The following is a 27,523-nucleotide window of genomic DNA, read 5'->3' on the forward strand; positions in this document are numbered from 1 at the left end:
CTCTAAATTTTTAAACTTTCCATTACATACTCATGTGGATGACAGAGGAGTTGCTCGCCATGCGGATGCAGCTGTCAGCCTTTGCGCCGACTACAACTACGTACTGCTCGCCACAGTGCAGGTCGGTCCAAGTGCAGGAGGTGGTGTTGGTGAAGCACAGGTGAGTGTGGCCATCCAGACCAGTTGCTTTAGCAATGTATGATTCAGCGCCATCGCTGGGGCTCCAGCTGACAGACCCCACACTGTACATACACTGGGCCAAGGTCACCACATCCCTGGGGATGCATGGACCTGCGGAGAGATGATGGGGTACTCACTTTTTAACACATAGGACTGGTTTGGTTAGATTTTTTTCCTTTAATAAAGGTTAAATCATTTGAAAACTGCATTTTGTATTTATTCATGTTACATTCAACATTAAAATTGATTTGATGGCTCTAATACATGTAAGTTTCATTAAAAAAAGGTGAAAACAAATCTGCTAGTAAATGTCTACCTCGGGATACATATTTTATTCCAAACTGGAAGACGGGGAGAAAAACCCGGAATCAAGTAAGTTTCCATTATTAGAGAGCCTGTTTATGAAAATTACAAAGAATTCACAGGCAGTTTGGAAATATCAAAGTCACATTTTAATAACTCAATGCCACCAACTATTCATAAAAGGTTAGATCAATCCAAACGTTTTCATGTCTCTGGTGAAATGTTTATAACCATTTCAGTTCAACGGTACCATTCATGGAGTCATAATCAATTAGAAGTAGGCCTCCTTCCTCGTGAGATTTATCTATATCACTCTTCTGCTTTCAGAGATGTGTAACAACAGAAAGTGAAAATTGGGTATCTGTGATGTGAAATAAAAAAAGGAAATACCAGTTTTAAAGAAGAAAGGACTGCTGGGAATGCCATAACAATGGCTGTTCCGTGCTTGTACGGTGACGTTATAGTGCTGTCCACAGGGTAAAGTGGCTGAATAAAGGGTTTGGGTTGTGTTGTAGACTCCCATGTACCCAAGGCTCCCTATCGCTGTGACTGAATAATTAGCTCGAGCGCCTGCTTGATACCAGGAGAGCTGCACCTCCTCACTGTCACAGAACGTCTGACCAGAAACGTTCACAGGTTGGCAAGGTTCTGGGTAGAGGGGGAACGAAAAGAGAGACAACAGTTAATGTAACAGAGCTCTCTATTAGAGTGCCGTTAGTTTAACTGATGAACTAACCTTTGGCAAATATTATTCGCATTTCAAATTTAAAGGCATTATTTAGGTTTTCTTTTATTTGTTTCTCAAACAATATAAACACAAAAGGCCTTGATGTTGAACCACTCTCCACAGATAATAGTCCTGGTAAAGATGTCCATATGTGGAGACTAGGTGATCTCAAGATGCCATTCTTTGCTGCAGTGTGCTTTTGAGATTTTCTCAGCTTCACTTATTATTCTGCTGACCTGTTCCTTGTCCAGCCTTGTTTGTCACTTCTTTTAGTTGTGTTAACATTTTTATTATTGCTCTGACTGTAAATATAAGCTTAGGTCAGTATATATTTTCCTGTGGGCATTTCCTGACTTATGAAGATCAAAAACATCTGCCTTCCTTAAATGGCATGTTCTCTTGTCTTTCCTACAAGGTGATTTAAACAGACATACAAACAAAACCAATTATTGCTTTGCATTTGACTTTTTTCCCTAATGAATAAATGTGCTGGTCTTAAAGGTTGGATTTTTTAGTGTTGGATTAAGCTGTTGTGTATTTTTAGGAATTTCATTCATTCTGTAATTAAAATAGTACGAAGCATTGAACACATGTTCTCCTTAATCTCTCAAATTGCATTGTGAAACATTGTCTGTTTATCTGTAATTTACAACAGATTTCTTGTAGCATCAAAAAACACATCAAAAATGCAACGAAAACAAAGACCATTCTGGGTGACTAGCTTTAGTGCATTTAAACAGAGATGTATTATAATTTTATTACTTTAGCCAGAGAAAATCTGCAATGCTAAATGTTGCTTTAGTTTTAATTTAATTAAACCGTTATTTAACAAGGTAAGTTATTAAGAACTTTTTTCATAAAATAAAAATAAATAAAAAACTTTAAATCACTGATTAGTTTTTGAAGTTAATCCTACTCCTGCAATGGGTCTGAATTATGTCCCACTGTAACAAACCTAAAACCTCAACATGTTGATGGTGTCTTTTTTTTTTTTTTTTCAGAATCAGAAAAGCTTTATTGCCAAGTACGTTTATGGACATAGAAGGAATTTGTTTTGGCGTAGTCGGTGCAATACAGTACAAATTAAACAGTACAGCATAGCATGTCTCTGGGATTTAAAACAATTATCCGCTGTTTTGTTTCTAGTTGTGTTCAGTTATACCAAACACTTGAATGATCTCTGCAGATGTAACACAGGAGGAATTTTTTGTCACTTTGCATTCTGCTCCGAGATTTGCACCATGTAGTTTGGGATTTTTTAATTCTATTCAATGAATCTTAAGATGTAAAACCTGTTGGGGTAATTAAAGCACAAAACAACATGCTCCTCTGGCATTTAGTAAAATTAAAATATATAAATATATAAAAAAATGTATTTCAGCCTCTAAAGTACCTGTTTGGATGAGAGTAGGGCTACTCGCTTGGCTCCAGCAGCCATTACTGTATGCTGCGACTGTAAAGTTATACATCTCTCCACAGTCCAGACCAGTGAGCTTGCAGGAGGAACCTGAGGAGTTGCATGTTTTGAATTCTCCTCCTGATGATTTGACGGCATTTGCTGTGTGCAGTTCAACGTCGGGTATTCCATCCCAGAATAAGACAGCAGTCTGGTTGCCACACAGCAGACTGACTGACACACGCCGAGGTGTGCAGGGGCCTAGGAAAGGTATTAAAAGATTGGGGTAACACTATAGAAAAACAGGCCTATTGCTGCCATTATTAAACTTACGTGTGGTGATGTTGACGTGCGTCTTAGCTGTGAGGCTGCATTGCTCATTGGTAGAGGTGAGGCTAAGGTTATAGGTCTCCCCGCAGCTTAAACCTGTTACGTTACAGTAGCTGTGCTGAGTTGTGCACAGAGTCTGAAGGCTTCCTCCGATAATGGCCACGACTGAGATGTTTGTTGGTTTTCTGAAGGGCAACAGTGAGAAAGGAGAACTCCAGGACACAGCGGCATCACCAGACTCACAGCTGACTTCTGCTGCAACTTTACTGGGCAGACATGGAGCTGATGAAAAACAGGTGGCAGTTTAACTGATGGACACAAAAAGGACATGTTGTGCCTCTGAAAAACATGTTTACCCCTTGAACCTTTTCTGATTTTGTTGTGTTAGAACCACAAATAATACATATTTTGAGGGGATTGTATGTGCTATACTAACACAATTGGCACATGACTACGAAGTGAATGATGAAGGATGCATGGTTTCAAGAAAAACCTTACAAAGTGTGATAAACATATGTATTCAACTCCCTTTGCTTTGATACCTATTAATGAAATCCAGTGCCACAAACTGCTCTTCAGACGTCACCCAATTAGTAAAATGATTCCACCTTCGTGTCATTTAAGCCTAGCATAAATCCTAACTGATCTGGCCTCAGAGGTTTGTTAGAGAAAATTAATAAACAAACGGCATCATGAAGACCAAGAAACCCAGCAGACAGGTCAGGGAGAGAGTTGTTGAGAAGTTTAAAGCTCTGTTAGGTTATAAAACATTTTGCCGAGCTTTCAACATCTCATAGATCCATCATCTGAAAATGGAAATAGTACATGGAAACTGGAACCCTTAAAAACATTGACATCCACCTTATTTGACTGGCCAGGAAAGGGAAGGAGAGCTTTAATCAGAGAAGCAGTCAAGAGGACCATGTTAACTCTGGAGGAGCTGCAGAGATTCACCTAACATGTGGGAGAACCTGTTGACAAGTCAACTATTAATCATGATCTCTACAAATATGGCCTTTAAGTAAGTGTGGAAAGAAAAAAGCAATTTTTGAAAGAAAACCATACCAAGTTCTGTTTGCAGTTTACCACAAGCCCTGTAGGGGGCAGAGCAAACATGTGGAAGACGGTGCTGTGGTCAGATGTGCCCAAAATGTGACTTTTTGGCTTACATACAAAACACTATAGGTGGTGAAAAACTAACACTGGACATCATTCGTGAATACACTGTATCCACAGTGAAACAAGGTGCAGCAGCATCATTCTGCTGGAATGACTGTGTTCAGCATGGACAGGTTAGAGGGTAATAATGTTTGGAAAGATGAATGAAGCACAGGGCAATCCTAGAAGAAAAGACTTCAGACTGGTTTACCTTCCAGCAGGACAGCAATCCTAAACATACAGCAAAGCTACAAAAGAATGGTTTAGATCATAGCATATTCATGTGTTAGAAGGGTCCAGTCAAAGTCCAGACCTAAATGCAATTGAGAATCTGTGCTACGACTTAAGTACGAATGCAGACCACACTTTTGAAATTTTTAACAAGTAAAAAATTAAAAGCCACTAATCTGTCACCATTATCCACTAATCATGGTTGTAACATGGCAGAATGTGAAAAGGTTCAAGGCAGTGCAAAATAACACATTATTTACCCGATGTAAGATGGACCACTGAGCTTTCTGAGCTGTTGTACTGCTCTCCTAATGCTTTGACACAAACTCTGTAGACTCTGTCACACATCAGCCCAAACACACTACAGAAGGTGTCTGTGTTTGTGCTCACGCAGGAGATGGAGTGGCCATTTTGTTCATCCAAGGAGGCGACGTAACCCACAGCGAGGTCACTCTGCTGCCAGGACACAGTTGCACTAAGCTGTTCGCATGACATATTAGCCTGAATGTTTGTGGGTGGGCAGGGTGCTGGGTGATAAGCAAACAGACACATTTATACACCAAGAACAGAAACTCAGACAGGAAGGTGCATGTTGTAGTTGTTAAATATAAGTAAACAAGTGACACACCTGTTATGAGGCGGTAGGGCACTGAGGTCACGGTGTTGTTGCAGGCCGAGTTTCTGGTCTTCACGGTGATGTTGTAGGTCTGACTGCACTGCAAGCCTGTCAGGTAGCACTGAGCGGTGGTGGAGTTGCAGGTAACGATCAGGCCCTGCTCTGTCGCAGCCAATACAGAGTAGGAGCTGGTGCCTGTTGTTGCGGACCACATCACCCAGGCAGCGCTCCCGTTGTAGTGGACGGATAGATTGACTGGAGCACATGGTTCTGAGGGGAACAGACAGTGACCTATCTAAACCCATTGATTGACGTCTTTCGTAAACTGTGATTACGCTGCGTTCTTTACCTGTGATGAGGTGTCCTGCCATGTGAGCCGTGCTGTTACACACCTCTCCAAGAGCCTTTATAGTGACGTTATACTCTTCACCACAAAGCAGGGAGCTCGGGTGACAGCTGGTGGCATTGGTGAAGCAGCTGGTGGTCTGGCCTGATGAAGATGTTAGCACGGCAGCGTAGGACACAGCTCCAACACTGGGCTGCCAGGATATAGTAGCAGAGTGGGCCTGACAGTCTATGAAGGCTTCAATGCTGCGTGGCTGGCAAGGTGCTGTTTGGAGCAGAAAGAATAAGACTAATGATGAGACAGTGGCGGTTCGCGACATGGACAAGGTGGCTCTCCGTCCAGGTTGGGATCTTGTCAGGCAGGTACAAGTAATAAACATAATGTTATTTGGCTCCAAAAAAAGTTTTCTGTTGCTTTATTGTCTCCAAAATATCTTTATCAGGGGCTTGACCTTGCAGCTATGAAGGTATACCACTGACATACAGGTCCTTCTCAAAATATTAGCATATTGTGATAAAGTTAATTATTTTCCATAATGTAATGATGAAAATGTAACATTCATATATTTTAGATTCATTACACACTAACTGAAATATTTCAGGTCTTTTATTGTCTTAATACGGATGATTTTGGCATACAGCTCATGAAAACCCAAAATTCCAATCTCACAAAATTAGCATATTTCATCCGACCAATAAAAGAAAAGTGTTTTTAATACAAAAAACGTCAACCTTCATATAATCATGTACAGTTATGCACTCAATACTTGGTCGGGAATCCTTTGGCAGAAATGACTGCTTCAATGCGGCGTGGCATGGAGGCAATCAGCCTGTGGCACTGCTGAGGTCTTGTGGAGGCCCAGGATGCTTTGATAGCAGCCTTTAGCTCATCCAGAGTGTTGGGTCTTGAGTCTCTCAACGTTCTCTTCACAATATTCCACAGATTCTCTATGGGGTTCAGGTCAGGAGAGTTGGCAGGCCAATTGAGCACAGTGATACCATGGTCAGTAAACCATTTACCAGTGGTTTTGGCACTGTGAGCAGGTGCCAGGTCGTGCTGAAAAATAAAATCTTCATCTCCATAAAGCTTTTCAGCAGATGGAAGCATGAAGTGCTCCAAAATCTCCTGATAGCTAGCTGCATTGACCCTGCCCTTGATAAAACACAGTGGACCAACACCAGCAGCTGACACGGCACCCCAGACCATCACTGACTGTGGGTACTTGACACTGGACTTCTGGCATTTTGGCATTTCCTTCTCCCCAGTCTTCCTCCAGACTCTGGCACCTTGATTTCTGAATGACATGCAGAATTTGCTTTCATCCGAAAAAAGTACTTTGGACCACTGAGCAACAGTCCAGTGCTGCTTCTCTGTAGCCCAGGTCAGGCGCTTCTGCCGCTGTTTCTGGTTCAAAAGTGGCTTGACCTGGGGAATGCGGCACCTGTAGCCCATTTCCTGCACACGCCTGTGCACGGTGGCTCTGGATGTTTCTACTCCAGACTCAGTCCACTGCTTCCGCAGGTCCCCCAAGGTCTGGAATTGGCCCTTCTCCACAATCTTCCTCAGGGTCCGGTCACCTCTTCTCGTTGTGCAGCGTTTTCTGCCACACTTTTTCCTTCCCACAGACTTCCCACTGAGGTGCCTTGATACAGCACTCTGGGAACAGCCTATTCGTTCAGAAATTTCTTTCTGTGTCTTACCCTCTTGCTTGAGGGTGTCAATAGTGGCCTTCTGGACAGCAGTCAGGTCGGCAGTCTTACCCATGATTGGGGTTTTGAGTGATGAACCAGGCTGGGAGTTTTAAAGGCCTCAGGAATCTTTTGCAGGTGTTTAGAGTTAACTTGTTGATTCAGATGATTAGGTTCATAGCTCGTTTAGAGACCCTTTTAATGATATGCTAATTTTGTGAGATAAGAATTTTGAGTTTTCATGAGCTGTATGCCAAAATCATCCGTATTAAGACAATAAAAGACCTGAAATATTTCAGTTAGTGTGCAATGAATCTAAAATATATGAATGTTAAATTTTCATCATGACATTATGGAAAATAATGAACTTTATCACAATATGCTAATATTTTGAGAAGGACCTGTAGAAGAATTGAAAAAAAAAAAATCTGAAGATGACCAGGGATATGCTCATTTAAGGGGGCTTAAAATAATTGTTTAGAATTTATGTGAGATTCTGTTAAAAGCCATTCAAATTTTCATCTGCAATTTGCATTTATGATGTTATAAAGTGACTTACATAGTTATACTTAGGTGTGCAAATGATAATAAAACAATCTGGATACCACCAAAGGGAATTTGTTTTGGTTTTTAGCGTTGAAAGGGGCCCTCTCCATCACCGGCATTAAATATATCATTGGTGTGTGCATCTTTTGCAATGACATCACTAATGAGTTTGCATCAAGGAAGAGAATAAAATTGTATTTTCTTGTCTTTTTGTATTTTTTATATATATTTCTTCTGGTACATTTTTGCCTAAATGTTTGTATTAATTTTATATTATGTATGATATATACATTTTAGAATATGCAATTATTTCTTCTGCTATGAGGTTTGGGTCGTAAGAACAGCATTGTTGAAATTGGGTGTAGAAAATGGGGGCTGTCCTTCCTGTTGAAAACATTGAAGATGGCCATATATTGAGAAGGGGGATACATTTTTTAGGTATGAGCTGCTCTCTCTGGCTTTTGCATTTTCTGTTTGTAGCATTACTTTACCTGATGTCAGTGAGACAACAGAGCTGTCTGTGCTGTTGTACTGCTCTCCCAAAGCCTTGACCCAGACTCTGTAGAGAGAGCCACACCTCAACCCTGAGACCACACAGCTCGTATCTGTGCCTGTCCCAACGCAGGAGGTGTAGCGTCCACTTTGGTTGTCAAAGTAGCCGATGTAGCCCACAGCAAGGTTGCTCTGCTGCCAGGACACAGTTGCAGTGAGCTGATCACAGGATATGCTGGTTTGAATGTTTGTGGGTGGACAGGGTGCTGAATGAGGGATAAACACAGCCATGTTAATATAAATAGACAGTCAGAGTAAGAACTGAATCTCTGCTCTGATAACAGACCTGTTGTGATGTGGGATGTGTCAGAGATCACATTGCCACAGGCCTTGTTACTTGCTGTTACGGTGAAGTTGTAAATATGACTGCATAGGAGGTCATGGAGGAAGCAGCTGGTGGTATTGGTGGTGCACATGACCGATGACCCGCTCTTTGCCACAGCCTGAACATAGTATGAGGTGGCACCCTCAGCTGGGCTCCACATCACCCAAGCATCACTGACATTGTAATGAACCGAGACGTTCATAGGAACACAGGGCTCTGATGGGAGATAAAGAAAATCAGTCTAATCAATGTTCATGTCTCCTTCAGATCATAAGTCTAAATGTTTGTGTTAAACTCACCTGTGGCGAAAATTACGGGACCACTGGCAGGTCCTGGACATCCAGCATGGATTGCCTCCACAGCGACAGAGTACTGCTGTCCACAGATCAGCTGGTCCAGGTCACAGGAAGTGCCCATGTCACTGCAGGACGTGTTGTGTCCAGCAGAGGAGATTGCCAGGACGCTGTAGGCTGTGGCTACAGTCGCAGCAGCATTGGTCCAACTGATCAGAGCGTTATGTGTTGTACAGTTCAAATCAGCTGCTACGCTGGTTGGTGGACATGGAGCTAAAATGTGCAGTTTAAAGGAAGAAATAAAAGAAAACCAGAACACAAATAAAAGTTTAAAATATTGGTTTGGATTTTGGAAAAAAATGCCCTATTGCTTCTTGTAAAAAGTTACATTTGAAAGATGATTCCATTATCAAACGTGGATACTTTTGTTTCAGCTAAGATAAGCTGATAAAACATGCAGTATGAGGCTTTATATCTACAGCACACCAACATGAGTTCCCATTATTATTATCAACAATAATGGGAACCTAAACAGGAAGTGAACAGGACAGGATTTAAGGGATGGGCCAGGATAGAGCCAACACCTGTACTGAACCCCAACTCGGCCCGACCATTACCAGCATAAACACCCCCCACCCAGGCTGCATGGTGGCGCAGTTGGTAGCACTGTTGCCCTGCAGCAAGAAGGTCCTGGGTTTGAATCCCAGCCAGGGGTCTTTCTGCATGGAGTTTGCATGAGTGTGCATGTGTGGGTACTCTGGCTTCCTCCCACAGTCCAAAGACATGCCTGTTAGGTTAATTGGTTTCTCTAAATTGACCGTAGGTGTATGTATGGTTGTTTGTGTGCTGCCCTGCGATGGACTGGCGACCTGTCCAGGTTGTACCCCACCTCTTGCCCATAGACTGCTGGAGATAGGCACCAGCTTCCGCACGACCCACTATTGAATAAGTGGCAGAAAATGACTGACTGACCCCCCACCTCTTCTATTGGTTTGTAGAAATGAGTAAAGTTTTTGTTCTTTAGCTTTTTTCTTGTGCTCTGCTTTGCGGGTGTGTCTCTTCCCTTTTCTTTCATTACTTTTTTAATGTTTTGCCTCTCAGAGTTACCCTACTCTCTACCCCTGAAATAAACCAACCACCTCGAAGATATTTCTCACAAAAACAGTTATCAAAGTAAAAGCACTGCTGCTGTACCGGTGTGCCTCTCAATGAAGCCGCTCATGTCGCTCACACACACATTAGTGTATCCTGTCACAGTGAAGGTGTAGAGTTGACCGCAGCTCAGGTCCAGAAAGGAGCAGCTGCTTTCCGTGGTGTCACAGGTGGAGTTCACACCTGAGCCAGAGGTGGCTCTAACAGTATAGTTCTGTGCTTTGCTGCCATCCTGCCACTTCACCATCATCATGTTGGAGCTACAGTTCAGCTCAGCGCTGGTGTTCTCAGCTTTACAAGGAGCTACAGTAGGTCAACCATATGTTTCCAGTTAGGATCATATTGTCATTTTGCTTGTGAAGTATAAATGTAGAACGGATTAGTCTTCAGTCAGGTCCACTCACCCGACTGAACCTTGTAGTCTGAGCCGGCGATGATGTCACAGTTAATGGAGGAGGAGGTGACGGCCACCTCGTAGATCCTTCCACACCTGAGGTCGCGGATGGAGCAGTGGTTGGATGTCGTGTTACAGGAGGCTCTGTGTCCATCTGTACTGATGGCCCAGGCGGTGTACTGGTCAAAACCGGTGGTCTGAGTCCAGTTAACATTCATCACATTGGTGTTACAATCTAACTCAGCCATGACATGGTCTGGCAGACATGGGGCTAAGGCACAGAGTTTGGGACAAACACACAAAAAGTAGGAGAAAGGATAAAGGTTACATGGAAGTATTCTACCAATAAATATTGAAAAAAACTTTTTTTATCACCTTTTTAATCAAAATTACAGTCTAATTTGTTGATAAATGTTAGAATCTACAATGCAGTGTCTATTGACCATGTTCAACTCAATGACTCAGCTTCTTGATTTCCAACACAAAGGTCAAACAGCTGTAAGTCAGAGCCGTAAACAGCCTATCAATATAGAATCAGAAAACAAATTTTATGCTGAGTTTCAAAAACACTGTTGGAAAGCATCTTTAGGAGAGCTTTTGCATCCCACGTATACATCCAATACGTTTGTGTTGAAATTGCTTGATTTTTTCGGTTTAACAATGTTCCCTATCTTTTCTCTGCACCTCTATGACTAATAAATTCACAAGCCCTTACTCAAGAGCTTTCCACACCTATAGAAGTCCTTAAAAAGCATTATAAGTGTTTTTATCCTTCAGTGCAGCAGCCAGTCTTCACAACAGCCATGATATGCTGTGTACATCCCAGATTGTTTGAGAGAACTCCAACAAGAGATGTCTACAGTTAATTTGTGTAGATTTATTTAGTGAGAAAAACCTGTTAAGAAATAAGTGTTTTCTTTTGTAAAATCAACTGCATCACAGTTATAGGTGCCACTAACAACTTTTTTAAAATTAGATTGTGATTGAATTTACAATTTACTTTTTTAAGTTGATCAGAGTTGGGAGGTTTTAATCAGCGGTTCAATGCTTGGTGTTTCTCTGGGGTGTAAAAATGATGTGACACAGGCAGATCCTTTTCAGCCACTTTTCAAAGACAAGAGAACATGTCATTCAAGCACGTTGTTGGTTGATCTTCAGAAGTCAGGAAACTGCTAGGGGAATACTGTCACATAAACCTGCCGATATCTACATTCAGAAAAATAGCTAAAAAGTTTAAAACCGCTGAGCTTGTTTGCCTTTAACTGGTACAGGGTTGTAAAGAAGGTTAAAAAAAATCTGAAGCCCACTGTTAGACAACTACAGCAGAAAGTGGGCTTTGAGTTACCAACCATTACACATTATCTACATGACAACTGGTTATTTGGGACTCGAGCAAGGAAAACGCCTTTCTGTCTTACCATCACAAATGTAAACATGTGGAGATTGCTAGATGCTATGGGAGTTTAACTCAAGCCTTCTACTTTGGTCGGTTGCAACTAAAAATCAGCTGTTTGGTGACAAAAGAAATGATGAAATATAAAAGCCCTCTTTACCCACAAACCCTTGCAAGGTCAAGGGTGGGGGACCGGGACGAAGTGGTGGGGGGCCTGGTTCTCATTTCCAGTGTTAATATGCAATAGACCATTAACATATATTATTTCATATTAAAAAATATATTTCTTCATTTTTTTTCACTGAATGAATGTACACAAAAGTTAAAAGTTAGGCTGTTTTAAAATTTTCTCTGTGAGATTACGCTACTGCAACAAAAGATAATTGTATTTTAATGTTTTTTTCCATATTTACCAGGGGTGCTAATAAGTGTAGAGGTTGCCGCATCTTTTTAGAAACCAATCGCCAATTTTATGGAGTATTTGTCTTTTTATAAAAAAAAAATTATTTTTGTTTATGAAGCATTTGTCTAAACTCTTTATGGATTTGGTTTTGAATAAGACATGTGGCAAATCCACCCCTCATCTAGGTGTAATAATTAATGAGCACAATGATTCATCACTCTTTCTGAGACTAATATAAAGACATGACAGCACCGATCACAGTGGACAGTTATGTGTCTTACCAGAGTTAAAGTAAATGTTACTGGGTCTGGTGCTGTTGCAGCTCTCTGTGGAGGCCACCAGCGTTGCAGAATACAAGCGGCCACAGTGAAGCTTCATGGCGCAGGAGGTGTCGTTGGAGGAGCAGGATGCTGTGTGGCCATGCTTCCCGGTAATCTCAACCATGTAAAAACTCGCTCCGCTGCTTTCTGCCCAGGAGAAATTGCCATTGTTTGTCCCACAGTCCACACGAACGGTTAGGTTTGTGGGCTGACAAGGAGCTGGAAAAAAAGCAAAGTTGATTTTATATTTTAATAAGCCTAATTGCTTTGCAGCATGTAAAATATTGTTGCATTAGACATCCTACCTGTTCTTATTACTATGGGTGGACTGAAGCTGCTCCTGCAGTCCTTCTGTGCTGCAACACGGAAAGTATATCTTTCTCCACAGAGCAGATTAAACAAAGAGTGTGAGATGTTGGAGGTTATGAACTCTGAGGGAGGGGATGTGCTCCCTATACTTTCCCACTCCAAAACATAGGAGGCTCCTGTCACTGGACCCCATGTGAGGGTCAAGGTGTTTGTTTCACAGCAGACATGGCCAGTCAGATTAGCAGGTGGACACAGTGCTGAAAACACACAGGGAGGAAAAAAAGCTTTAAAGAGTCTTATATTATTCAGTCTCCTCTGTTTTAGTCTTGCTCATTACTGCTTCTTCTAACCTGTTCTCAGCTGCACTGCTGAGCTTGGCTTACTCCAGCAGCCTTGGTCCACTGTTACCACACTGACAGCGTAGGTTTCCCCACAGTGCAGGTCAGTGAAGTTGCATGAGCTGGAGTAGTTTGAGCTGCAAGTATGATTGTGTCCATCATCTGCAGTAGCTGTTGCTATGTACATTTCTGCCCCGGTCACTGGAGTCCAAGAGATGGCGCTGTCCTCACAAGCAGGAGACACAGTAGTGTTGCTGGGAGCACAAAGACCTGGAGAGAAGAGGAGAAGTGTTTCATGTTTCTGCTCTGAGACGAAATGCAAAGAGAAAGAGAGAAGTGAGAAATTAACTTCATATCCATGTTTACCAGCTCTAAAGCTGGAAGGTGCACTCTGGATTCCTGTGCATGTCCGTGAGTATGATGTGGCTGTAACGCTGTAGGTTTCCCCACAGTGAAGGTCTGTGAGGTGACATGTGGTTGAGTTGGTGTGACAGAGGTGGGTGTGACCGTCCTGGCCCGTCACCGTCACATTGTGTCCAACAGCACCGGGACTGCCCACCCAAGTTATTAGAGCTGAGTGAGTGGTGCACAGAGTGGTGGTGCTCACGTTCTCCGGGGCACATGGGACTGGGTATGAAATAAAACATCACATGTATATTGTGATTATATGTTATGGGCCAAAACAAAGCAGTGCAAATGGTGCGAAGAGGAAAGAAAAAAGGCATTATTTTCAAAACATTTTACAAAAAAAATCTACAAAGTGGGCCTTGTACATTGATTTAACCTAATTCACTTTGATACCCCTGAATAAAATGCAGCACAAACCAATTATCTTCAGGTGTCTAATTATTACCAAACTACTAAAACATGGCCGTCCACCTAAACTGACAGACTGGAGAAGGAGAGCATTAACCAGAGAAGCAGCCAAGGGGCCCATGGTAACTCTGGATGAGCTGCAGAGATCCAGTGCTCAGGTGAGAGAATCTGTTGACAGGACAACTATTCAACCAATCTGTCCTTAAGAGAAGAGTAGCAAAAAGAAAGCCATTGTTGAAAAAGAGCCAGAGGTCCAGTTTGGAGGTTCACATCAGTCATGTAGATTGTGGCAAACATGTGGAAGAAGGTACTCTGGTAATTTTGTGCACATCACTCTAAACACACCATCCTTACTAATATATTAGTGGCAGCATCATGCTGTGGGAATTGTTTTTCTTTAGTAGGGGCAGGAAAGCTGGTTGGAGTTAATGAGAAATTGATGAATATTTTGGTAAAAGCATATAGTTATTTGTGAGAATGGCTCAATGATCAGACCCAAACCCAACAAAGAGTCCAAGGTAAGATACTCTACATCCAATTTGACTGAGCTTGATATATTTTCTCATAGAAATAGTAAAAATGTAGTGCTTAAAAGGCTTGCAGTTGAAATTGCAGGAAAGATGGTTCTAGTATTAAGGACTGGCAATAAATTTACATCCCGCTTTTCCGTTTTTATTTGTAAAAGATTTTGAAAACCATGCACTCCCAGTTAAATACATTGACATTTATGGTTGCAGTGTGGCAAAATGTGGTGATGTTGAAGTAGCATTAATACATTTGCAATGCATTGTAGAATTAGAGACTAATAATGTTTTTAAAAAAAACTGAAAAGGTAACAAATTAGCTGGTTCTCATTCTTGTAACGTAAGAAATCCCCTGGTTCTCATTGTTGAGGTTGATACCCGGATGTGGGTTGTGAAACAGTGGTGGAGGGATTAACCCATGTGGTGAATTTAATAAATTTGCAGACCTGTTTGTAGGGATTCGCTGGCGCTGATGCTGCTGTTGCACTCGGCTCCCTGAGCTTGGACAGTTAGATTAAAATCCAAGCCACAGGGTAGATTTCTGAACATGCAGCTGGTGTTTGTAGTCTGGCAGCTGTCTCTATACCCTTCCCCTGCTACCCAAGCAAGGAAGCGGATGGTTCCTGCGGCATAAGGCCAGCTAATCACTGCTGTGCTGGTGCCACAGTCGTACTCTTTAGATGTGACAACAGGAGAACATGGAGCTGGAAACAGCACAGAAAGACAGAAAATATGAGTTTGCTGAATTTATAATAAAAGGCAGTGCAACTGGAAAAATAATCACAAGCTCACTTGTGGTAATGTTGGCGCTGGGTCCAGGTGGACTGTCACACTGGTTCCCTCGTGCAGTGACTGAAGCTGAGTAGATCTGGCCACACAGGAGGTCTGTTAGGCTGCATGAAGCTGTGTGTGAGCTGCAGGAAACACTGTGCCCGTTCCCAGCTGTTGCATTAACTATAAAACCTGTGGCACCATCCACTGGTGTCCAGGTCAAAAGAGCAGAACTGTTTCCACATGTCAGAGTGCTGCTCTGGATGGACGGAGAACATGGAGCTAGGATTTAAAAGAAAAGGAACAGAGATCAGTGGTTCCTTAACGGTCTGTGATCTGGTCTGTTTGAAAAATTTTATTTTTCTAACCTGTCATCATGGTTCCTGTAGTCCCTCCAGTGCTGTTACAGGTGGCATCTTCAGCCAGTACTGACAAGTTGTACACTTTCCCACACTGCAGCTGGTTAAGCTCACAGGAAGTGTTGTTACTCCTACAGGAAGCATACTGATGGGATCCCCCTTCCTGAGCGAGAACAGTGTAGGCTACAGCTCCAGCACCTTCAACCCAGTAGACCGTAGCTTTGTCTGAACCACACTGCAGGACACTCGTCACATTTACTGGATCACATGGGCCTAAAGAGGAACAAGCAGATTCACATCACACCTCCTTATTCAAGAACCTCAGTGTGAGATTCAGGAAAATTCAGATATCGTCACCTTCCTAAAACAATGGCCCAAGTAATTTCTTCAAGTTTTTCAGGAAACAAAAAAACTTCACAATATATATATATATAATATTTATTAAAAATTTCAACCAAAAAGGTAATAACAAAACATGAGTGTTGACATAGCTATTTCTTATGGTCATTTTTACTAAGCTACATATCTTTCCTTGGAGCTCTTCCACTCTTTGTTAAATGCTAGCTTCATGAACGTAGCCACTTTGAGGACAAAAATGCTGACTGAAAGACAGAATTAAAATACTAAATATCTATGCAATACTTAATGCCTAGCCTATGTTGTGGTAATCCTTATCACTTACCAATAGTGGATGAGCCCTGAATTATAGAAATAGCTTCAGTGGCTGAGCAGATTTTGGTTTTTCCTGAAGTGGTTGCAATTTTGAAATGCCTGTAAAACTGCCTAAGTCACAGTGTTGACATAGGCCATTATACAACAGGCATGGAATTGCATGACCTCCTCAACTGGGGATTTGGACAATTTTACATGAGATGGCTAGCATCATGAGTAAATGATTTAGGCAAAAGAAAATCACAAAATATTGACAAAAAAATGACGCAGGCAATTATTTTAGGAAGGTGACGATATAAACATGTAAACAGTACCTGTTGTTGCTGCAGTTTGAATGGGAACGCTAATGCAAAGGCTGTCCTGGGACCTGACTTGAACAGTGTAGCTGCTGGCACACTGCAGGTTGGAGAAAAAGCATGTGAGATTTGATGTGGAGCAGTTTTTGGAGAAGCCATTAGGGCCCATCACTGTTGCTGTGTAAAAGGAGGCCCCAGAGGAAGCATCCCAGGAGGCCAGGAGAGAGTTTCTGCCACACTCAGTCACTGTTGTTAGCTTCTGAGAGGAGCAGGGACCTGCCAACGGATAAGATATTATACAGAGAAATATGCAAAAACACACTTTATGACTTATAGATGGATGGGTGACTTTAATGATGCATTCTCATTACCTGTACGAACAGTCTGCATGGGGCTGTATGGCCCACTGCAGCTGACAGAGGAGGCTTTAACAGAAATATTGAGAGTTTGTCCACACTGAAAGCCCCTGAGAACACAGCTGGCATTGTTAGTATTACAAGTGATTGGACCACTGCCATCCAGCGTCACAGCCTTCACGCTGTAGTTGAGGGGTAGAGGAGAAGATGCCCAGCTGACTGTTAAGTCATTTGTGCCACACTGCAGGTCTGTAGTAACACTCTCTGGAGTACACGGTACTAAAAGCAACAGAACACAGTGGCAATGGTCAAAATGGCATTTCTATATTAATGCTCTTTGTTGTCTACCCTTAAAAACAAAAAACAATCTTTTTGAATTGACATAATAACACAGAAAACAAGTTGCACACAAAATGATTTTTCAACAGAAACTGTAACTCATATATATGCACTGGATTAAAATAGTTGGTTGATTTTAAATATAACTGTTTTTGATCTGTTTTAATCTGACCGGTCCAAATAATTTTGTTCCATATTCTGAACTTGTTTGAGTTCACTCAAGACCAAACTTCACTAAAATGAAAATAAAATCTATAGTATAAAACTGTACTTTCATTGTAATCTGTTTCAGTCTTAATGAATGACTACAGATCTAACTGAAACCAGCCTATGATGATTAGATCTGGTAAAAGATATGTTAGCTCAGCAAATCCATTCAGGCATTTTTCTAAGTAAATGATCTTGGTTTTTTTTTCTTGGGGTTTATAAGAGGTATTTCTAAGTTAATTTGGACCAAAGGCTGAAACCTGGTACTTGAGCTGTGCTATAATAACACTTTAAACTTACTTGCTCCATAAGTAAAGATGATTAAGGGCATGTGGTGGGCTATCTTATGAAAACATGCAGTCACTTACATAACAACAGTTATCATGTAAAGCTTTATTTTATTGTTTTCATTGTAAAAAGATTAAGATATTGCTATTATCACCATGAAAACAACTTCCCACATGTGAAACATAATAGTGGCAGGATCATGCTTCAAGAAGCCTCGCTTTACCATGGAAAGAGAAGCCAGACAGAGGTAATGAATAGATGGATGGAGCTAAATACAAAAAAGCCATTAGAAATTACAAAAGACCTGAGATGGGGTGCAAGTTCACCTTTCACCAAGACAGCGACCCTAAATATGCAGCCAAAATTACCATTGAATGGTGTAGATCAAAGTATATTTATGTGTTAGACTGGTCCAGTCAAAGGCCAGACCTAAATCCGATTGAAAATAGTGGTTCACACCACTTTGTAGTGAGCTAGAAGTACAGGTAATACCTATGTCTGCTATAATTTATCTAGTTATGTTTAAACGATGGCCTAACTACTTGTTTTGTCTGCACAAAAAATAATTCCATAAATTGTTCAAGTATTCTTACTATGTTCTATGTTTAATAGGCCAAAAAGTGCATGATTAGAGACACTGATTGAAACAAATAACTCTCTTTACTATTTTACATTTCATCAGCATTGGTGTTTCTAGTAAGCTCCTATGTGCTAAAGTTGACTAAAATAACAAAGATAAAGAGGACATAATTTTTCACTTGTATTAAGAGATTTAAACACAAGAGAAAAGTAACAAATTTAGCAATAGTCACATCCCTTTCAGTACCTTGGTCTTGCCTGAAGGGGGTGCTGTAGTTGCTGGCACAGGTACCATCAGTGGCAGACACTTGAACGTCATAAGCTTGGCCACAGACCAGTGGTCTCAGGGTGCAGTTAGAGAAGGAGCTGTTGCATGTGAGGGTCTGACTAGTGCTGGTGGCCTTTACTTCATAGCTTACTGCATTCATGCTGGGGGTCCAGAACACCTGAGCGGCTCCAGCACCACAGATCACCTGGCTGGTCACATTAGAGGGAGAGCATGGCTCTGGAGAGAGAAGCAGACTTCATTCATTCATTCATTGTCAGTTAGGTATTACTAAATTCAGGGTTGTTAGTCAGTGTTGTGTTACCTGTTTTTAAAGAGAGGGGTTTGCTCTGTAGACCTGTACAGTTGTTATCAGCTCCTACAACACTGACGGTGTACACTTCCCCACACTGGAGTCCAAGAAGGCTGCAGGATGTTTCATTGGTGGTGCACTCAGCCCTGTGACCTCCGCTGCCCGAAGCTACAGCGATGAAGAGCTTGGCATTACCGCTGTGAGTCCACGATACAGGAACGGGATCTGAAGCGCACATGTGCACAGCTGTGACGTTGGTTGGAGGACACGGCACTGAACGAAAACAAAAGCAAAACACAAGTGTCAAGATGGACCCAACAAAACTCCATCACATCCTTCACGTCCTTGTTTATGTGGTCCTCACATGTTTTCACCACAACCTCTTTACTCGGCAGGCTGAGGCATGTCCCGGTGATGGAGAAAACTGTCACTGTGTAGGAGCGTTCACACCACAGTCCTCCCACAGTACACTGGGTGTCCGTAGAGTTACAATACAGAGGAGGACCCATAGCTCTAGAGATGATGGTGGTGTAGTTCTCTGTGGGAACAGAGATGCTCCAGGAGACTTTCAGCTTATCTGAACTGCAGCTGATACTGGTAATAACATCCTCAGGACCACATGGCACTGAAATTAGAAGATACAAAATATCATCATACAGTGCTGTGGAAAACCTAAATGTTTCAAAACATTAGATACATTTTTGTTTCAGACATAGATAATCTGAGTTAAAGAAAAAAGGCAGTTTTCAAATGATTTCATAAATGAAAACCCATCCCAACCACCCTGGCATGTGTGAAAAGTGATTGCCCCCTAGATTTAATAAATGCCATCAATCATTTGCGATGTCTGACAATGAGTCTTCTTCATCACTGTGAAAGAAATTCAGCCATTCCGGAGGCTTTTTAAGCATGAACCGGGTGTTTAAGATCAGCATCTCAATCAAGTTCCCCTCCAGACTTTAACTAGGCAAAAAACATATTCAGAGGTGGTCTTCCTGGTGGGCTTTGAATCATTGTTGAGTTCAACATCACAAACCAATAACTGGACAGTATCCATCAGGAAAGCAAAATACATGTTTCCATTAATTCTGAAGCAGTAAGGCATCCCCCGACATTCACTGCATCACCACCATTATTGACCGTTTGCATGGTTTTCTCTTTGTCAAAAGCTTTGTTAGTTTTACACCAGATGTAACAAGACAAACACCCTCCAAAACATTCCACTGTTGACTTGTCAAGTCTATCACATTTTGCCAAAAGTCTTGGCCATCATTTTTTAGGCACATGTGAGAGGGGCCTTCATGTTCTGTTTGGTCAGCAGTTTTGGCCTTATTATTTTCATATAGGGCCAGGTTGGTTTGGAAAAATGTTTCACCTAATAAATGAAATAAATATTGAAATTGCTTCTTGTATTTACTTTGTTTACATTTGTCTGATACTAAAGGTTGCATGATCATCTGAAACAGTTGATCACGCAGGGCAAATACTTTTTCACAAGACTGTATTTCATTCATGCATGAGGTTGCACACCACTCTGCAATAGTATATTAGTTTTATAAGAAACTTCCAGGAGTTGCCTTATACACAGGTAACTGAAGGTTGTATTACCTGAGTCCATGCTAATAGATGCTGAGGTGGACTGACACTGTCCATCACCGTTGGTGACTGTAACATTGTATTTTTTTCCACATGGCAGATTGGCTATTGTGCAGTTGTTGAATGTGTTGCTTGTGCAGTTAAGCTGTGGTCCACTCAGATCTTTTAATGTCGCAGTGTAGACGCCTGACGTCTGCTTGTTCTGCCAGGCTATCACAGCATGGTTGGCGTCACAGTCTCTGAATGCCTCGATGTCTGTTGGAGGGCAAGGTGCTGTGGGAAACAAGATAATTCAGATTGGTCTTGAATGGAAATTTGACAAATCAACATGATTTTAGTTTGGTTTTCTTGCACGATCACCTACCTGTCATAAAATGAACCACCTGACTTGCTGTACTGTTACATTGAACACCAGTGCCAATGACTTTGACAGTGTAATTCTGTCCACATCTCAAATCTTCCATTAAACAGGTGGTTCCCATTGAAAAGCAGTTGTGTGAGTTTCCATTTGCATCTTCAGCAAATACAATGTAGAATATAGCTCCATGGCTTGTGATCCAGTTAATTTTTGCAGTGTTCGGACTGCACTCTGCTGTTGCTGAGACATTGACGGGAGTGCAGGGAACTGTAGAAAGGCAGGGACAGCCAATAAAATCATAGTATCTCAGCTATCATTGATAAGAAATGAAACATTTCTCATGTCAAGAAAGTCCCAGTACACACCAGTCTGAGCAGCTTCTACCAGCATCTTGTCAGTAGAGCAGATGTCGTTAGAGGCAAGGAACCACACACTGAGCTGTTCTCCACATGGCACACCAATGATTTTACAGGTGTTGTTTGGGGAGGAGCAGTTGTAGGTTTCTCCATTGTTCCCTTCAGCACTGATAGTATAGGACAAAGCTCCCTCAGATGAGTCCCAGGTTGTGATGAGAGTGTTTGTGATGCAGTCGGCTTTTGTCCTCACATACGTTGGCAAACAAGGGGCTGCTCGATATAAGATGAAACAAGTCAACCAGCGTAATGGCAGAACAGTGGATCAAAGGCATTTACAAGACACGTGCTGTTAGATAGCTACTCACAGGTCCGGACAAACTTGGGTTGACTGATCTGGCTGTTACATTCTGGGCTCACAGCATACACACTGTATGTGTAGAACCGACCACAGCTAACATCGGTGAAGTAACATATTCCGTCCAGCGTCATGCACTCAGTCGCTTTGCCGGTGTCATCCACAGCCGTGGCCACGTAGTAGTGGGTGTTATTGGTGGGCTGCCATCTAAAGACGACGGCATTGGAGGAGCAGTCATGTGTGGCCTCAAGGTCAACCGGAGCGCAGGGGACTGGGGGATGTAATGAATACATATTAAAACACTGTTAACTGGGAGGGAACACAAGCTAATGTGGACAGGAACTTTGTTTAATGTTTGGGGCTTTTATTCCAAACATCCATAACTTCATATCTTGAACTTTTTCACATTTTGTCAAGTTACAGCTCTAACCTACATTGTGTTTTATTGAGAATATTATGTGATTGAATAAGCAGCAAACATGTGGAAAAAGGTGCTCTGATGGTACAAGACCAAAATGTAACTTCTTGGGTTTAAGGGTAGTAAACTGCACATCACCCAGAACATATAATCTCAAGATCAACTATAGTCATGGCAGTATCATTCTGTGGGCTAGTACAAAGATGCTGATCAGTTAGTGGGAAAATGGATGGAGCCAATTACAGGGCAATCTAAGAAAACAACCTGTTAGGGGCTGTAAAATAGTTTTAACTGAGGCAAAGGTTCAAACATGGAGGCGAAGCCACCATGCAATGGCTTATATCACAGCAAATTAATATATTAGAATGACATAGTCAAAGTCCAGACCTTAATCCAATGCAGAGTCTGTGGCAAGATAAGAATTGATGCTGAATACATGATAAATACGCTATAGTTTTCATATTTCGGTTTTTTGTTTGAAACTGTGTATCAGTTTCTTCCACTTAAATATTTTACACTACTTTGTGTTGGTCTATTATATAAAATCACAATAACAAAGATTCAAGTTTGTGGTTGTTATGTGGAAAAATGTGAAAATGTGCTAGGTGTTTTAAATATTTTTGCTTGGTATGCTATATGGGTGTTTAGCTCCTTGTCCTTTTCACTGTGAGCCATAAATGACTAAAATAGCTAATTCTTCAATAGTCTGTACAGGGCTTTAGATTGAATGGTGTTGGATGACTAGTTTCATTGCATAAGTGTTACACTTTTAAGCATCAGACTCATTGGAAAGAACCTAAACAGCTTCCCTCAGGTCAAACTTGTGATTGGGTGTGTGTGAGACAGTGAGAGGTAAGATGAGAAGGTGTGTGCATGTCTATGTGGGCAGCTAAGCTGATGCTCCTGAGACAAAACAAACAGAAACAAATCACAGCAGCCTGTCCTCACCTGTCTCAAAAGTGGATGTGACGCTGGGGATGCTCTCACAGTCATCAGAGATGGCTGCGACACGGACCTGGTAGTTCTCTCCACATCTGAGCTCGGGGATCTGACAGCTGGTGGAAACTGACGTGCAGTTAAGGGAGGCCCCGGTCCTATCGACAGCCACGGCCCTGTACAGGCCAGCCCCAATCACCGCATCCCAAGTTACTGTCACACTGCTGGTGGAGCAGCTGTAGTCCACAGAGACTGTTGTTACGTCACCTATAGCTGAGATCAGATATGAAACATGTATTTTTTTACACAACTGCTTAACACAAAACCTCTCTTTGCCTAACAATAATTAATAACTTACACTCTGGTTTGTCTAATTTGTTTAATCATATAATTATTAAATGATAAATAAGTTAAGTCAAGTCAAGTTTATTTATATAGTGCTTTTCAGCAACAAGGCACTCAAAGCGCTGTACATGAGGAAAAACATTACAATAATACAGAAAATCAAACACAGAAAAACAAATCAAATGACATTAATAATAAGTAGAGAAGCTGGGTTACTGGTAGGTCCAAACCTTTTAAATACTAATTATGTTTGGCTTTCACTGGTATGAAATTGTTGTAATACAATTCTTCTAAGAAATCTAAAAATCAATGAATCCTTCTAAGAAAACTAAAAATCTCTGGTCATTGGTGTAAAAACAGCTGTAGTCAAATTTTCAAATACTAATAATATTTGCTTTTGCTGGTAATCCTTCTGAGAAATCTGAAAATCTATGAAAAGTAATGAAATCACACATTTAGGTAAAGTAAGATAGGCGGGGGAAAAATCCTATTTTGTAAATCATAGTACAAAAAAACCTCAGCAGGGGTAAGCAACACACACATAAGTAAAGATTTAGCAAGGTGGAATCCTGAGGGTGCAAATGTAAGTCTGAATGTGTTTGCAAGAATTAGACTGTCAACACTGATAGAAGCGCCATTGTCCTTGAGAAGAGAGGTGGAAGTTTTATCAATCGGCCGCATAGTCCTATCAGCACACAGCTGGTAGGGGAGGGCTGGGGAAGAGCGTCGTGTTTATATAACATCCAGGAGATATTTTGTCGATAGCCAGTTAGCAGAAGATGCCAAGGCCACATTGGGGCGCCAGATGTATAAAAACAATAAATGTTGTGGTTCAGGCAGTTGTAAATTCCCAACTAACTTAAGAGTTTTACTGGTATGTCTCAATTGTGAATCCAAATAGCCAAATTTCTGGAACTTTCCGCAGATCTCGAGCGTACAACTTCTCCAACATTTTATCCTTTAACCTCTGAGTCCAACCGCTGCCAGGCTGCGATTCTGTTCAAGAATCGTGTCCAGCTTGCGATTCTGCTCTCTTAACATTTCAATCTGAGTGTTGATCGCTCTACAGACTCCATCTAACATCACAGGCAGCTTCGTAATGCTTTGAACAGCCACCCACGTTTCGGGAATCACTCGATAAGCCAGGTAACCACCAACTCCAAAAAGCAGAAATCCTGTTATCAAAAGTCCAAATAAGTACTTGACTGGTCGATCTGTCCTACCTTGAGCTACTACTGCTGCTACGCTCTGCTCATCAGTTCCCCACCAACACCAACCAAACACAAGGGAGATGGGCCGTGCTGTGTAGCTCGCAAATCATTCTGGGCAGCGTTCACTTGCAAACGAACATCTGATGTTTTGTAATTTAAACACTAAATCTGTTTAAATTCCACAGTGCGATTATTGTTTTTAACATGTTAATTTTTCTGTTGGTAACCAGTCTTTAAATTCCCAGCCTTATTGTTAAATAGCAGTGTACAACTAAATGAAAAGTAAAATCTTAACAATATTACAACTGTTGATTTAATGAATCTAGGTTTTCCCTAACAATTCAGTTTTTTTCACTCTTTACAAAGACATTGACACTGAAAGAGAAACTATAACAGTAGATGCCAGACCACACATTCACACGGTGTATTTTTTTGTGTTTGGAAGTTGCGGGATTTTGGGAGTTCCCAGTTGGAAGAACAACTTCCAATTTGCTATACAGCCCCAAGTTTTATATCAGATGCACTCATGTTTAGCCACCATGCCTGCCGCAAATGCAAAATGTACTGCAAGTTGCCCAAATGAATAATTTTTTAGCACTCCTGACTGCTCACAAAGTACTGTAAAATATAAACATTGAAACATGTTCCTTTTGTACAAAGTACAAAATACAGAGAAATATATGATCTTCTTGTACTGCTGTTAGTAGTTGGGATCAAATAAAATTGCAAATCCAACTGGATCTCTGCTTTGCACCTACAGCGACCTCTGTGTGACCTCATTTCCAGATCTGTGCGTTGTCTTATGAGAAAAAAAAGCAGCATATGTGTAGGAGAGGGAGCATGACAGAGTACAGCTGAAACACTAGTGATTGACCTTTTATGACATTCAAAGCAAATAACTATGTTATAGCAGGATAACACATTTTTTCCCAAGATGTGGAGTTGCCAATATTCTAGAACCACGCTGAAATATGTTGCTAAATTATCAATAAGTGATATCAAAACAGAACATAAATATAATAGCATTAGCCTAGCACTTTGCACTGGAGTTCGCTGTTAGGAAAACAAATATGACAGACTGCAACACTGAATTGGCCAAATCCCCAATTTTAAATAACTCATACCAGCATCAAGGATAAAAAACCCTAATAGAAAGTCAACAACAGCAAACAGAAGAAATTAAAGAATTTATCTTTGTGTGGACACTCACTAGTGGTATTGTATGCGACAATCGAGGGTTCTCCAGGCACCATGAAGATGTTGACCGATGATACTCCCACTGTGTAGAAGGAGCAGGGCTCCAGATATCCGATATCCATGGATGTGGATTGTGAATTTCTCACGACAGGTGGTTTATTCGGGCGGCCGATGTCTCTCACTGTCACTTGATAACGCAGGACTTTGCTCACAGGGTTCCACGTCACTTGGGCTGTGCTCTTTCCAGTTGCAGTGAGAGTCACAGTAGTCGGTGGCTGCACCACTACCAGTAGAATTAACAAGCTCAGGTCAGTGATAAGTATAAAGATCATAGTTGGCCCAAGGCATTTCAATTAGCTGCTGCTCAGGGCCCCTGGGCCACCAAAGGGCCCCCAAAAGTACACGACTTTTCACACAGTCAATAGATGATTTGTAGTAACGATTTTCTGAAGAACGAGCCTACTTTAACATGTGCAAAGAAAGCAGTTTTAAAGAATTTAAAAGAATTAAAAAAATGTTTTAATTTGTGTTAACTATTGGGAAATGGACTCCTTGGACTTGAGGCCTTAAATCAACTCCTGTCCATTGCGACATACAAACTTTGGCTGCCACTGGCCTGTATGTTACTGAACACTTAATAAAACAATAAATACAAAGGCAAATCAACAAGCACTTACATGTTATTGTTGTCTTTGTGATGCTTTTAGCACCTCTCCCTGCACTGTTGGAGGAGTAAATGTAACAGTCATACGTTGTTGATGGAGTCAAGCCATCCATTTGTCCACAGGAGCTATTGAAGGTCCGGTTGTAAATTCTTAGGGGAGAGCTGAACCTCTCCTCCACAAACAAGATGTAGCTCTCCACCCCTGTCACATTGGACCAGTTAAACTTTATAGAAGTGCTTGAAATAGCTTGGGAAGATGTAATCTGGGATGCAGCAGGCACTGTGGGAATGTGACAGAAGGAATTAGAATTTTTTTTTCCCAACTTGTTTTAAACTGATTTTGCAATTTGTTTTTATTAATGATTTTTTTTCACCTGTCATGGTCATCTTAATAACCGTACACAATGGAACATAAAGCATGCCATAGGCTGACAGCGTGAGTTGGTAAACTTGTCCGGCTCTTAAGCCTTGCACCAGCCTCTGCGTACTGGACACTGTCAGCATCACCGGTGCGATGTCTGTTGAGTTTACGACCCTCAAATCTAGAACATAAAAGCTTGATTCTTTGTAGCTGCTCCATGTCACGTTCAACGTAGATGCTGAAGGAGATGTCACTGAGACTATATTGCATTCTATCATAAAGAGAAGAAAGACATTTGATAAGTTTCTGTATACAGGGACATACAGGTACCTAAAGCACAATATGAATGTTTTCTAAGCAAAAATTAGGAAATTGTTAACTTCAGACTATTTGATCCTGTTTAAACATTCATATATACACAACATTCACTAGCACAGGATGCAAGTCATCCAGGGGTCTCTAAGAGGGGTCTCTATTAAAAACAAAATTATTTTGCATATATGTTTACTGCTGTTAATTATTATTTGCTTTTGTATGATGATCTGGTATTCAACAGTGAGGGTCAATATTCATCATTCATTTATTTTGTCTATCCAATAAAATGTTAAAGTTCGGTTAACACAAAAAGTGAAGAATATTACAAAAACTTGTAAGACTAATGCAGTTTTAGGATTTCATATTAGTGTTATTCATTACAAAATAAAGAACAAAAAACTCACCTTCAGCCACACCATGATGTATCTAAAACAGAATGAATTAGAACCAATTAAAAATAGCAGTATTTAATGAGAATAAATAGTCATAGTTTGATATACATACAAATACCTGAAGAAGAAACAATAGGGTAAATGATGAATAAAACACCCGCATCTTATTTATTGTTTGTCTTAATCCCTCAGCGAGTTGATTGATCTGTGGAGGCTGCACCTCAGTAGCTCATC

The 27,523-nt window shown here is 41.2% G+C and overlaps 3 protein-coding genes across 3 annotated transcripts in view; all 3 read right to left on the reverse strand.

Annotated features, from left to right (window-relative positions):
* The window catches only part of LOC124869816 (fibronectin-like), a 29,218-nt gene extending 16,658 nt beyond the window's left edge, over positions 1-12,560 (reverse strand). Inside the window, exons 1-13 of the mRNA XM_047367962.1 lie at positions 12,315-12,560; positions 10,248-10,508; positions 9,886-10,146; positions 8,698-8,964; positions 8,360-8,614; positions 8,013-8,279; positions 5,291-5,551; positions 4,954-5,211; positions 4,586-4,852; positions 2,940-3,218; positions 2,604-2,867; positions 874-1,131; positions 31-291 (exon numbers count right to left, since the gene is read on the reverse strand). Coding sequence (XP_047223918.1) covers positions 31-291; positions 874-1,131; positions 2,604-2,867; positions 2,940-3,218; positions 4,586-4,852; positions 4,954-5,211; positions 5,291-5,551; positions 8,013-8,279; positions 8,360-8,614; positions 8,698-8,964; positions 9,886-10,146; positions 10,248-10,508; positions 12,315-12,477 — 3,322 coding nt within the window. The 5' untranslated portion in view covers positions 12,478-12,560. The remainder of the gene's footprint in view (positions 1-30; positions 292-873; positions 1,132-2,603; positions 2,868-2,939; positions 3,219-4,585; positions 4,853-4,953; positions 5,212-5,290; positions 5,552-8,012; positions 8,280-8,359; positions 8,615-8,697; positions 8,965-9,885; positions 10,147-10,247; positions 10,509-12,314) is intronic.
* Positions 12,561-13,198: 638 nt separating this feature from the next.
* On the reverse strand, positions 13,199-16,607 carry LOC124869817 (fibronectin type III domain-containing protein 7-like). Its single transcript, XM_047367963.1, has 6 exons — positions 16,457-16,607; positions 15,480-15,743; positions 15,133-15,393; positions 14,787-15,044; positions 13,367-13,627; positions 13,199-13,254 (listed from the first exon to the last, which is right to left on the reverse strand). Exons 1-6 carry the CDS (start codon positions 16,605-16,607, stop codon positions 13,199-13,201), a joined length of 1,251 nt encoding a protein of 416 aa, XP_047223919.1.
* A 70-nt stretch (positions 16,608-16,677) lies between these two features.
* On the reverse strand, positions 16,678-26,852 carry LOC124869818 (fibronectin type III domain-containing protein 7-like). Its single transcript, XM_047367964.1, has 11 exons — positions 26,696-26,852; positions 25,571-25,840; positions 22,817-23,077; positions 21,461-21,721; positions 21,105-21,365; positions 20,394-20,654; positions 19,150-19,323; positions 18,798-19,058; positions 18,455-18,712; positions 16,810-17,073; positions 16,678-16,697 (listed from the first exon to the last, which is right to left on the reverse strand). The coding sequence occupies exons 1-11, from the start codon at positions 26,850-26,852 to the stop codon at positions 16,678-16,680; spliced, it is 2,448 nt and encodes an 815-aa protein (XP_047223920.1).
* Positions 26,853-27,523: the final 671 nt, after the last annotated feature.

The sequence above is a fragment of the Girardinichthys multiradiatus genome, chromosome 6 (assembly GCF_021462225.1).
Source record: "Girardinichthys multiradiatus isolate DD_20200921_A chromosome 6, DD_fGirMul_XY1, whole genome shotgun sequence".
Taxonomy (NCBI): Eukaryota; Metazoa; Chordata; class Actinopteri; order Cyprinodontiformes; family Goodeidae; genus Girardinichthys; species Girardinichthys multiradiatus.